Here is a 14,414-nt window from a genome sequence, read left to right on the forward strand (position 1 = left end):
TCAAGTTTCATCAGTTTTGTCTCATTTGAAGAATACTCCATTGTACGAATATACCATTGTAAGTACATTAAGGCATTTTGTTTACCCACCCACAAACATTTGGGTGGCTTCCGCCCTTTGGCTATAATGAATAATGCTACAATCATGGGTGTACAAATATCTCTTTAGGATTCTGCTTTCAGTTCTTTTGGTATATACCAGGAAGCGGAATTGCTGGATCATAGGTTAACTTTTTCTTTGAGAAACTCCCATGCTGTTTTCCATAATGTCTACACTATTTTACATTCCTACCAACAATGCACAATTTCTCCAAAACCATGCCGACACTTGTAATACTGTAGGACCTGATGGATATGAGGTGATATCTCATTGTGGTTTTGATTTGTATTTCTCTAATGATTCAGTGATGCAGAGCAGCTTTTCATATGCTTGTAGTCCATTTGTATACCTTCTTTAGGGAAATGTCTATTTAAGTCCATTGTCCATTTTAAAAAAATTTTTGTATTGAAGGATAATTGCTTTACAGAATTTTGTTGTTTTCTGTCAAACCTCAACATGAATCAGCCATGCTAAGTCACTTCAGTCGTGTCCGACTCTGTGCGACCCCATAGACGGCAGCCCACCAGGCTCCGCCGTCCCTGGGATTCTCCAGGCAAGAACACTGGAGTGGGTTGCCATTTCCTTCTCCATGAATCAGCCATAGGTATACATATATCCCCTCCTTTTGAGCCTCCCTCCCATCTCCATTGTCCATTTTATAATCAGATTATTTGAGTGTTTTTTAGTTGCTGGATTATAGGAGTTCTTTTAAGATATTAACCCCTTGTCAGATACATGATTCACAAATATTTCTTTCCATTCTTTAAAGCTGCCTTTTCAAATAGGTTTTTAATTTTTTTCACTTTTATTTTTTATTTTTAGTTGTGCTTGGTCTTCATTGCTATGCGAGCTTTTCTCCAGCTGCAGTGAGAGGAGGTACTCTGTAGTTGCAATGGGCAGACTTCTCATTACAGTGGCTTCTCTTGTTGCGGAGCACCGACTCTAGGGTGCACGGGCTTCAGTAGTTACAGTATGTGGACTCAGTAGTTGTGGCTTCCAGGCTCTGGAACACAGCCTCAGTAGCTGCGGCACACAGACTTAGCTGCTCTATGGCTTGTGGGATCCTCCCATACCAGGGATCAAACTTCCATCTCCTGTGTTGGCAGGCCGATACCTTACCACTGAGCCACCAGGGAAGCCCTAGGCTGCCTTTCCCCTCCATTACTGTATCCTTTGACACACAGAAGTTTTTAATTCTGATGTAGTCAACTTATGTATTTTTTACTTTTGCTGCCTTGCTTCTAGTGTCTTATCCAAGAAATCACTGCCAAATCTAAAATCATAAAGCTTTCTTTCCAAGTTCTCTCCTAAAAAAACTGTTTTATGTCTCATATTTAGGACTTTGATTCATTTTAATTTTTATATGTAATGTAAAGTAAGGGCTAACTTCATATTTTTGCATGTAAATATCTAGTTTTCCAAGCATCAACTGTTTCCTTTCCTTAATAAATGGTCTTGGCATCCTTGATAAAATTAATGACTAATGTCATTAATGTATGTTTACATGTGAAATCATTGATAATATTGACATTGTCTTTCTTCTTTTCATACTAGATAAAGTTTTTCCTGTATACTTTTTCCTCATATTAATTTCATCTTATTTTTTAAATGTCTTATTAAAAAAAAGGACTCTGATAAATCATCCCCACTCCCTACCAAAAGGATACGATTATGAATTCAACAAACTAATTTATACGTTAAGATTCTTTTAAAGTGTTCATATGTCTTATGTTACATTGTTTTTGCCATTGCTCTAATTACTAAGAAAACTGATCACTGGATGATCTTTCCCCATCCTCATGACTTATCATTTCAAAAACAGGGAGAAAAAATAATGTTTTGGGACAGCCTTCATGGTCAACTCTGCCAGGCTAAACTGCTAGATACCTGAAGTCAGGAGTCATGTATTATTTTTTTTCCCCAAAGAACTTAACACCACAATATTATACTTAATAAAGGAACACCATCCATGCTGCAATATCTACATGGAATTAAAAATTTGTTAGCTTCCCCTAGTCTACTTTCACCCATGCCTAAATCAGCTTCTTAATATCCGCTCAGTGATGAAACTGGAAGCATTCTTCCTTCATTGGAAAGTACCAGGTAAAGCCAAAGAAAGTACTGAAAGTTTGTTGTCTTTCTGGCTCTCATTTTTGGGAAGGACAGAAAAATTGAATATTTTGGCCTAAAAGTCTCCCCTCCAAATCCTGAATGCTCCTAAACTGCATGCTTAAAAAAAAAAAAAAAAAGTAAACAGATGTTAAGACTATATTTACAGAGGAGCAAGAGTATCAATAGAAATTTAAAGGGAACATATGGCTAAACCACAAACAACCCACAGGAAGCTGGCTGCATGGCTACCCATTACTAGTAAGCGTATTTTACCAGCTGTAAAATGCTGTCAAGGCCTAAAATATGTTTAAGAGAAACAAACAGGGCAGGAACAGACGCAACCGTAGAGAGCAGACTTGTGGGCCTAGCGGGAGAAGGAGAAGGTGGGCCGGACTGAGAAAGCAGCACTGACACATACCCAGCACCAAGTATAAAGCAGCTGCCGAGCGGGGACCTGGGGCGCAGCGCGGGGAGCTCGTCGGGCGCCCTGTGACCACCTGGAGGGCGGGGGTGCGGGAGGCGCAGGGGAAAGGCGTTCTATGTAGGTCTTAACTAACTTGATTGTGGTCATCATTTCACCATATATATGTATATCCAAAAATGAATATAAAACAGTAAAAAAAAACACAAAAAACCATTTCAAATAAAAATAAAACTAAGAATAGGAACTAGGCCCCAATACCAAGCATGTAATAGCAATAATCTTGCTTTTGATAAACCTCATTAACCACATCATTCCTGTGAGAAAAATGTCTGGCAGACAGCAGGCACGCAGTAAATTCTGCTGGACCAGGACCTACTTTGTTTCTGTACCTAGTTTGGGGCTAGTTTTAAACCTTAAGATCTAATATAACTTGAATATTAGAAAATATTAGAAAAAATTAGAAAATATAACTTGAAAGTTATGGCTCTGCCATAACTGTATAACCGGCTCTGCCACTTACTGTGTAACTTTGGGCTAATTATAACTTCAATAATAATTATTAGAACTACAAATAATAGCACTAATTATAACTTTGTGCTCTCGCTTTACCTGCTTCCTCATATGTAAACAAAAAACCAACTAAAAGAAAACTATAATAGTTAATTATAGTAGGTACCTAAGACATTTAAAAAAATTGGTAAAGTGAATTTCATTAAAATTGAAAATTTTTGTTCTTTGAAAGACTGATTAAGAAAACGAAAAGGCAAAAAAAAAAGAAAGAAAATGAAAAGGCAAGTTAGAGACTGGGAGAACACATTTGCAAAATACATATCTCATTAAGTGCTTGTCTTACTGGGTACAACTCAATGGGCACAAGATTTGAACAGATACTTCACAAAGAAAATATACAAATGTACACTAAGCACAAGAAAAGATACCCTCAATGTGACTAATTACCAGGAAAATGCAACTGAAAACCAAAGTCAGACCCCATTCCATGTGCATGAAAATGGTTACAGTTAAAAAGACTGATACCACTAGCAACTGACGAGGATATGAAAACAGACTCTCAGACCTTGCTGGTGAAAACACAAAATGGTACAGCCACTTTGAAAACACAGTATGGTAGCATCTTATAAAGTTAAACATGTTCACCATTTGATCAACAAGTCCACTCCTGGGTATTCACCCCAAAATAAATTTATCCAATATAACCACACACAGACAGGTATGTGAATGTTCACTACACTAGTCACAATAGCCCCAAACTGGAAACAACTCCAATGTTCTGTTTTTTGAATGGATGAACAAATTGTAGTTTGTCCATACTTGTAAAATGCTAAATTCAACAAGTATGAATCTCAAAATCATTATGCTAAGTGAAAGGAGTCAAATGCCAAAGATGACATATGATTCCATTTATATGAATTTTTGGAAAACGCAAAACTGTAGTAACAGAAACCAGATTTGTGACTGCATGGCCCAGGAACTATAAGCAAATTTTTAGGGTGAGAAAACTGTTCTGTATCTTGATTGTGGTAGTGGTGGTCATACAACTATTACCCATCAAGCTATACCTTTAAAAGGGTGAGTTTTAATATATGTAAATAGTACCTCAATTAAAAGAAAAAACCTCAGTCTTAGACACAGATGTTATTATGACTAACTGCCACCTAAACTAAATAGATTGTACAAAAAATCTAAAATATACTCAGGAGTGACTGAGTTACTTGAAGATGGCAAGATTGGGAATTTACCGCTATTAAAAAAAAAAAAAAGGGCATTCAGAACAAAACTGAATGTAATTATAAAAAAGTAAAATTACATTTATGAATTCTTGAATTGTCCCTATAAATTTTAAATACCTCACACTTAAAATTATTTATTTGTTTTAGTATCTGTATTCTCTATTGACAAATAACCTTTTAGAGTGGGATCATAATTGTACTGCCCACTGTTGGTATTTTCAGCTCCTAGCACAAAATCAATCACATAATAGCAGCTCAATAAATATTTGTTAAACAAACAAACAAAAAATCTAAAAAGTAACAGTAGGGGCTTCCCTGATGGCTCAGTGGCAAAGAATCTGCCTGCCAATGCAGGAGACCTGGGTTTGACCCCTGGTCCCGTGTGCCATGAAGCAACTAAGCCCCGTGCACAAGTACTGAGCCTGTGCTCCACAGCTCGGGAGCCTCAACTACCGAGCCCGCGTGCCGCAACTACCGAGCCCGCGTGCCGCAACTGCTGAAGCCCGTGTGCCGCAACTACCGAGCCCGCGTGCCGCAACTGCTGAAGCCCGCGTGCCGCAACTGCCGAGCCCGCGTGCTGCAACTGCTGAAGCCCGCATGCCGCAACTACCGAGCCTGCGTGCCGCAACTGCTGAAGCCCGCGTGCCGCAACTACCGAGCCCATGTGCTGCAACTGCTGAAGCCCGTGCACCTTAGAGCTCTGCAACAAGAGAAGCCACTGCAAAGAAAAGCCAGCGTACCACCAGAGAGCAGCCCTCGCTCAGCTCAACTAGAGAAAAGTCCATGCAGCAACAAAGACCTAGCACAGCCAAAAATAAATTAATTTTTTAAAAAATCTTAAAAAAAAATAGTATGTGAGGATTAAATGAGATAATGCATATAAGCCCTTTGCCTTGCACTGCAAGTCCTAGAAAGTATCTGCTATTAGTCTTTCAACATATACTGTCTCCCTTTTACCCCAGTATGCTAATGACTGACAATAAACATGGATCATGATGCATCTAATGAAGTTAGATTAACGTTAAAGGCAGATCCACTCACATTTACTCCATTACGCTTTACTCTCAAGAGTAAGAATAGTAATGTCAAAAATCCAAAATGACTGGTTTGTCTTCTCAAATTGAGGGAAGAAAATAAGAGATAGGATTTTTATCTTCACAATTCCCAACTGTGTTTACTCATATACCAAGAACACCAAAGACAACTTCACTGAAATAGCCTTTTATCAAAAATCACCAGATCTTCATAGGGTTAGGTAGCGAATGAGTGAAGCGTTAGTGTCCTTAGATTTCCTTATAAGAACAGAGACAGATATAATTATTGCAGCCCCCGAACCCCTCTCTTCCCAATTTTTGTGATAGCATATTTGCTGGAGGGAGAGGGAAAGAACAAAAGTCCTATTACAGAAGTATACTTGAAAATCCTGAGTCATTCTTATTTTAGCTTCTTTTAAGATGGGCTATGGAACAGTTCTAGGGATTCAGAATATGTAATAAAGATTTAGTTTAAAAAATTCAATGAGGGAAACGATCATTGTTTCATTCTAATTTCTGTAACATACTCTGTAGTGGTAATAACCAGCTGTCTTAGATTGTTCCAGTTCTTGTTTTTCCAGACTTTCTGGGGCTAAAAAAGATGCTTAAGCATTGTTTCAAAAGGTCTGTATGCAAGCATAGTAAACAGGAGTGAGGACCCAAACTGCTGTAACACAGTTCTTGCCCCTCCATTGTAAAGCCAGCCAGTAAGCCCACTACATAAGGGATCAAGAGAGTTCACTATACAATATTTATGCTGCAGTCCATTTGTATTATTTTTCTTCATTATGATGAAGTAGTTACTGCCATCATAACATACAGGTATAAAACTAAGCTGCCTAGCCAATGTTCATTTTAAAGGCAACTGAACACATTATGTTATAGAAGTTTTACCACAGTGATACTGCTCTAGCCTCATATTCCTAATTATCATCTTCAGGGGTCCTTCTAAAGGTTTTTGTTTTTGTGTTGCGTTTAATCCTTTACAGTTTTTGTCCCTGTACTCTTTACAGAATATACAAGAATGGAATCTCAGACTCAGGACTAATCTTAAAGCTCTTCTACAGACACTTCTTTTTGTAAGAGCAGGGAAGGTTAGGTGACCTATTCATGTTAACATACCACAGGGAAGAACAAAGACAGGAACCCTGGCTTCCTAACACCCAGCTGGATGCACTCCCCATGAGACCATGCGACCTCTAGATAGGTGTGCTGAAGGTACCACGTCAACTGAGAGCTGCCTCTTCTCTGCTCAAAATTCCAGGAAACACAAAAAACTGTCCAAAAGTCTGTTCTTTATATCTCCACTGCTGTCCTGTAGATGGGTTCATCAGTACCATCTTTCTAGATTCCATATATATGAGTTAATATATGGTATTTGTCTTTCTCTGCCTTACTTCACTCTGTATAATAGGCTCTATGTTCATCCAACTCATTAGAACCGACTCAAATGCATTCCTTTTTATAGCTGAGTAATACTCCAATGTGTATATGTGCCACAATTTCTTTATCCATTCATCTCTTGATGAACATTTAGGTTGCTTTCATGTCCTAGCTGTTGTAAAGTGCTGCAATGAACACTGGGGTTCTATTTTACGGAAATAGAGTCTTTTCAATTATGGTTTCCTCAGGGTATATGCCCAGTAGTGGTTTTATGCCTAGTTTTCAAAGGAATCCTCATACTGTTCGCCATAGTGGCTGTATCAATTTGCATTCCCACCACAGTGCAAGATGGTTCCCTTTTCTCCAAACCCTCTCCAGCATTTACTGCTTGTGGACTTTTTGATGATGGCCATTCTGACCGGTATGAGGTGATACCTCATTGTAGTTTTGATTTGCATTTTTCTAATAATAAGCCATGTTCAGCATGTTTTCATGTACTTATTAGCCATCTGTATGTCTTCTTGGGAGAAATGTCTGTTTAAGTCTTCTGCCTACTTTCTGATTGGGTTGTTTGTTTTTCTGTTATTGAGCTTCAGTAGCTACTTGCATACTTTGGAGATTAGTTCTTTGTCAGTTGTTTCATCTGCTATTAATTTCTCCCGTTCTGAAGGTTGTCTTTTTACCTTGTTGATAGTTTCCTTCATTCTAAGTTTAATTAGGTCCCATTTGTTTATTTTTGTTTCAATTTCCATTACTTTCACCATAGTGCACTTTACTGAGAAAATCTGGGTACAGAAGGTGGTTGTATAAATTCTCAGCAATTCTTCAGTCTACTTGCAAAGATAACTGCTGACAGAAGACCTATTACCTTAAACCTACCAACTTCAAGACAGACATTCAAAGGGGGAGCAGTAGGAACAAAGAGGTCTGATGAGGCCATTTACTCTGGGGTCCTCTCAATTAACAATGATGCCACAGTCATGCTGGTGGCCCTGGAGGTTCATATCCCTACATCAGCAAGAATGAAAAAATGTTTAACCATTGTCACTTTCTGCTATGTTAAGAAAAAAAATCTGTACTTGACTGTGATTGCTGTCTTACTAAATACAAGATTAATCTCCCATGAGCCATCAACTCACTGAGGACCCAAAGGAGAAGTGGGCAGTGACCCAGCCAGCATTAGAGCTTGAAGACAGGACTATTGGACAGGAAGCAGAAGTCGCCATGACATACAAATGCCTATGGGTACAAGGAAAGCAGAAACTCAGAAAGAACTTAACTCATTAGTTACTTGCTATTTCCTTTCCCAGATCCTTGCTTAGCTAGCAACTAACATGTAGAGTTGGAAAAAAGAATGAAATTATTCAACACTGAGGCATGCTGGTGAATGGGGTGGGGGGGGGATTGCCTCCCTTCTCCTACACTTGGCCTGGGAACAAACTAAAATCTGCTCTATCTGTGACAGATAAAGCTAAAAGGACTTTGTAATTCAGCCACTAATTTGCAACAAGTCACATGGTCCATGAAGTTTGATTTGATGTATGGGCTATTATTTTTCCAAGATTGAAAAAAAAAAAAGAATACTAAACTAACTGAAGACGTTTAAAAGCATTTATAAAGAAATTAGTAAAAAATCACATTTAAGATTTTCAAATAGTGGTTCTCAACTTTTTTCCTTAGGACCTTATTACATCTTTACCAGTTCATTTAAAGTAACAATAGATTCATATGTTAGCATAAATTATTTATATGGAAAATAATTTCCCCCAAACAAACAAAAAAAACAGTGAGAAGAGTGGTGTTGTTTTATAATTGTTACAAATGTAAAATGTGTCTGACAATAAAAGACAACCTGATTCTCATACCTACTTTTGGATTCATCTGTTGCAACTGCAAGTTTTGGTTGAAGTATATGGAAAAAAATCCAAATCCACAAAGGTAATAGAAAAGACAGGAGTTTTTTAATAGCCTTTTCAGATAATCATGAATATAATCATCTGATACTACATCAAAATTGGACAGATATTAGTTTCATAAAGGTCAGGTGCAATGTGGAATCTGAGATCATATCAATGAACTTTTCATATGATGTTACATTAAAATCCACTGGTCTAACTTACACATCCAATGGACCTTTTACTCATGAGTGACTTTGTAACATCTTGCATTGGTCCCTGGGAAAACACTGTTCACTGAGTCACACAATCTTCCGAATGTTAACACTTTCATTGTATCACATCTTAAAACACACTCATTTACACTCACTGATCTCATCAGAAGCCTTTCACGTCTGGGAAGCTGTCCAGCTCTGAGCAGCAGATACACATTTTCCCAAACTGCCCTTCTCACTTGGAAACTCAATGGTAAGAAATGTTGTCACCTGTCCTGGAAGTGACAGGCTCACTGCATTCATCTGCAAGAAATTATCTTCCAAATACAGAATAGTCAAGTCTGAATAATCACAGCTTGCCCTTTCAAATAAAAATGATGTGTCACAGAAACAATCCAGCCAGTTCAGTTCTCAACCAAAAGTGCACAAGTGCTTCCCCTTGAGATAACCTCTCTGTGTGTTGCGGGGGGGGGGGGGGGGGGGGGTGCACGGCGGGACCGGGGATGGGGTTGCCGAAATGCTTTATGTGTGCTTTCCCATCTGTCTCAAAATACCAAAACAATGTGAAACTCAACGATTAGCATTTAATAAAATTAATATTTTTTCACACCGTATCAAGGACATTCTTAAGTGAAACTGGCCTTCCTCTGTCTTTCTTCTTTAAGCAGTGTGGACAGGAAGAACACACTACTACTAGTGTAGTCTGATGTCACTGCCTAGATTCGTGCTGAGGCTCCAGCAGCTTTTCACCACTGCAGCTTAGAACCATCAGTGTGAATGTCAACACAGTAAAAGTAATATATAACATCTTAGTATTATAATGAAAACAATTTTGACACTATGGACCCCCAGAAGAATCTCAGAGACCCCACAGGCATCCATGGACTGCACTTTGATAACTACTGCTCCAAAATATCTTCACTTTTGGCAAGGATAAGATCCACTAGCTCCCACATAATATAAACAGCAATAAATCTAAGCAAATCACAACTCAAAAAAAAAAAATACCCTCTTACCTTTGCCAAGACTAAAGACAAATGGTTCATTTCTATCATGACTGGAATCAAACTTCTTTCCATTTGACAATTTCCCTTTGTAATGGACATAAACTTTGTCTCCGATCATTGGTGTTTCCTCACTATTTCCCACTCTTTTGACAATCTAGGAAAGACAAGCGTCAAGAAAAAAGGAGGTTAAACACTTTACTTTTAATCAGAGAATAAAAATGTCACACAGTCCATGCCACATCACGCAGGCAGATTTGTAAACAAATGTCTGTCCTTTCTAAAGGCCTCCCTCCCAGTTCTTGCAAAAACCTTCAGTTAGAAAACTGTCCTATACCACTAAATATTTAATACTATATTTAATTGTACTGTTAACCACACTATTCTCTCAAAATAATAAACCAATAGAGCTTGTTTTATTGGTTTAATGCCCCCTGTTTTGACACTAAAATCTCTGAAAACACAGAGCTAGTTCATGTACAAACTGAATTAGGCCCAAAAGATTAGTGGACTTTCAAAAACATTCAAAAGTAAGTCTGAAGCAAAGTTTCAAAGGTAAGATTTTTACTTCTCTCTTTTGCTAAAAACATTAGCTTTTGACTAGATTCCATTAGTTTGGTTTTATTTCAAAAAGCCCAATTTTCTGATATAACAGGTTATATTTCCTACTATCTGAAGAATATGCAATGTGTGAAAATAAAAAAAAAAGTTTGATATGATACTAAATAACTTGTGTTCTAATAAAGGAAATGCCAGAAAGTTCCAAGTTGAAAAATATTTAACTATCATAAAACCAGTATATTTATTTTGTTCTTGGCAGAGCAAGACACTAATAGAGTTGGTCAAGTTCTGGGAAAAGAAAATCAAATCCAGGCATGTGGTGTATAATTTATTCTGTCAATCATTTATGCCAAATTAATCATTTTTGCTAGATAATAGAGGATGGTAATTAAACATCTTTTGTGGGGAAGGGTCTGAGTTTTTATCGAAGAATTCAATTATTTGCTCCTGAATTCTTTCTTGAGATATATAACCTCCTTGTTCCACCCTCATATCATCACATAAACACTGTGAACTAAGATTCTACAACTTTCTTAGTTCAAAAGCCCAGACATTCTAAATGAAGAAAAAAAAAAAAATTATTGCAACTTCATAAAAAACTGAACTTAATGAATCCAGTAAAGCTGCAGGATTACAAACTCAACATACAGAAATAAACTGTGTTTCTACACACAACAAAATATCTGAAGAGGAAATACTGTAGAGAAAACAATCCCCGAAATGCAAATGGATCAGAACGGCAGTTATCAGAAAGGCAGAAATCACAAGTGTCCGTAAGGATGTGGAGAAAAGGGAGCCCTTGTGCATTGTTGGTGGGAATACATACTGGTACTGCCATCATGAAAAGCAGTATGGAGGTTCCTCAAAATACTAAAAGTAGAACTACCGTGTGATCCTACAATTCCACTTGTAGGTATTTACCCAAAAGAAATGAAAATACTAACTGAAAAAAGATATATGCAACACCATGTTCACTGCAGCATTATTACATTAGCCAAGATAGGAAAATAGCCTATGTTCACTGATAAACGAATGCATAAAGAAAAAAAAAAAAATACACATAAATGATGACTTCCCTGATGGTCCAGTGGCTAAGACTACATGCTCCCAAAGCAGGGAACCGGGATTCAATCCCTGATCAGAGAACAAGATCTTGCATGCCACAACTAAGTCCCAGCACAGCCAAATAAATAAATAAACATTAAATATATATAAGTATGTTTGTATACACACACAATGGATTATTATTCAGTCATAAAGAAAGAATTAAATCTTGCCATTTGTAACATGGATGGACCTTGAGGACACCATGCTAAGTGAGATAGGTCAGACACAGAAAAGCAAATACCATATGACCTCAGTTACACATGGAATCCAAAAAAAGAAAAACCACCACCAAATTTACAGATACACAGAATGGAAACAGACTGGTGGTTGTCAGAGCTCAGAGTTTGAGGGGAGGGTGGGAGAAATGGGCAAAGGGAGGCAAAAGATACAAAATAAGTGAGCCATGTATGTAATGCACAGCATGGTGTGACAGCTAATAATATTGTAATGCCTGCTTGAAAGCTGCTATGAGAATAGATGTAAAAAGTTCTCATCACAAAAAAATTTTTTAAACTATGTATGGTGTGAAATATTAACTAGACTTACTGTGGTGATGATCTCATAATATATACCAATGTCAAATCATTATGTTGCACACCTGAAACTAATAAACTGTTAAATATCAATTATACCTCAATAAAACTCAAATAGCATCAAAAACTATAAAATAGTTAGGAATAAATTTAATCGAGGAGGTAGAAGATTTGTACACTGAAAACTGTATGAATCTAATGAAAGGAACTGAAGAAGACACACATAAATGGAAAGGTAGCCTATGTTCATGAATCACGAGAATTAAAGATGTTAAAATGTCCATACTACTGAAAGACATCTACAGATTCAATATCAAAATTTCCCATGGTATTTTTCACAGAAATAGAAGAAAATGCTAACATTCATTAAGGCCCATGAAAGACCCCAAATAGCCAAAGCAACTGCAAGAAAAAAGCTGGAGGCATATTTCCTGATTTCAAACTATATTACAAAGCTACAGTAATAAGTACAGACACGTGGACCAATGGAACAGAATCAAGAATCCAAAAATAAACCCCAGCATACACAGTTAACTCCTATTTGACAAGGGAACCAAGAATACTCAATGAGGAACAGATAATCTCTTCAATAAAAAGTGAAAGGGAAACTGGATAACCCTATGAAGAATAAAATTGGACCCCTATCTTATACCACTCACAAAACCTAACTCAAAATCAGTGACAGACTTAAAACATAAGATCTAAAACTACATAAAACATGTAAAAATGTAAAAGAAAACAAGGGGAAAACCTCCTTGACGTTAATCTTGGTAGCAATTTCTTTGGATATGACACCAAAAGCACCAGCAACAAAAATATTTAAGTAGAACATCAAACTAAAAATGTCCTGCACAGCAAAGGAAACAATCACCAAAATGAAGAGGCAACCTATGGGGTGGGAGAAAATATCTACAAACCATGTATCTGATATCCAAAATATATATGGATAACTCATGGTTATTATCATAAAAATTAACAAATAACAACTGTTAATAGCATTTGGAGAAAAGAAAACCCTTGTGCACCACTGATAGGGATGTAAACTGGGACAGCCACTATGGAGAATAGTATGAACTTTCCTCAAAAAAGTAAAACTAGAACTACCATATGATCCAGCAATTCCACTTTGGGGTATAAATCCAAAGGAAATGAAAATTACTATCTCAAAGATATAATGAATAAAGATGTGGTATATACATGTACTGTGTTGTTAGTCACTCAGTTGTGTCTGACTCCATAGACTGTAGCCCTCCAGGCTCCTCTGTCCATGGGTTTCCCAGGCAAAAATTCTGAAGCAGGTTAGCTATTTCCTTCCCCAGGGGATCTTCCCAACTCAGGGATCAAACCTGGATCTCTCCTGCATTGCAGGCAGATTCTTTACCGTCTGAGCCACTAGGGAAACCCACATATATGTATAACAGAATATTATTCACTCATGAGAAAGAAGGAAACCATACCATTTGTGACAACATGGATGTACTTTGAGGACATTATGCTAAGTGAAGTCAGAGAAACACATAAATTGTGTGATATCACATATATGTGAGTCAAGGCTATGGTTTTTCCAGTGGTCATGTATGGATGTGAGAGTTGGACTATTAAAGAAAGCTGAGTGCTGAAGAATTAATGCTTTTGAACTGTGGCATTGGAGAAGACTCTTGAGAGTCCCTTGGACTGAAAGGAGATCCAATCAGTCCATCCTAAAGGAGATCAGTCCTGGGTTTTCACTGGAAGGACTGATGCTGAAGCTGAAACTCCAATACTTCGGCCACCTGATGCGAAGAGCTGACTCATTTGAAAAGACCCTGATGCTGGGAAAGATTGAGGGCAGGAGAATGGGACGACAGAGGATGAGACGACTGGATGGCATCACGGACTCGATGGACATGGGTTTGGGTGAACTCCAGGGGTTGGTGATGGACAGGGAGGCCTGGCATGCTGTGGTTCATGGGGTCGCAAAGAGTCGGACACGACTGAGCGACTGAGCTGAACTGAACATATATGTGAAATCTAAAAGAGCTGAATTCACAGAAACAAAGCAGAATGATGACTGCCAGGGAAAGGGCATGGTGGAAAATGAGATGGTGGTCAAAGGCTACAAACTCCCAAGTCATAACATGAATTAAATTCTCAGGATCTAATGTACAGAATGGTGACTGTAATTAACAACAGTGTATTATATACTTGAGAGTTGCTAAGAGAATAGATCTTAAATGTTCTCCCCACAAAAAAGAAATGATAATTATCTGAGGTGAGGAAGGAGCTAACTAACCCTTTTGTGGTAGTAATTTTGAAACAT

At 37.7% G+C, this 14,414-nt stretch overlaps 2 protein-coding genes across 3 annotated transcripts in view; one reads left to right on the forward strand and one right to left on the reverse strand.

Moving 5' to 3' along the window:
- The window catches only part of FKBP5 (FKBP prolyl isomerase 5), a 115,750-nt gene that overhangs the window by 43,114 nt on the left and 58,222 nt on the right, over positions 1–14,414 (reverse strand). For both annotated transcript variants that reach the window (XM_043450893.1, XM_043450892.1), the window contains exon 4: positions 9,927–10,071. In XM_043450893.1, coding sequence (XP_043306828.1) covers positions 9,927–10,071 — 145 coding nt within the window. The remainder of the gene's footprint in view (positions 1–9,926; positions 10,072–14,414) is intronic.
- The window catches only part of LOC122430093 (60S ribosomal protein L23a-like), a 72,906-nt gene that overhangs the window by 27,938 nt on the left and 30,554 nt on the right, over positions 1–14,414 (forward strand). The gene's annotated exons all lie outside the window — the stretch shown is intronic.

Source organism: Cervus canadensis, chromosome 28, assembly GCF_019320065.1.
Source record: "Cervus canadensis isolate Bull #8, Minnesota chromosome 28, ASM1932006v1, whole genome shotgun sequence".
NCBI lineage: Eukaryota > Metazoa > Chordata > Mammalia > Artiodactyla > Cervidae > Cervus > Cervus canadensis.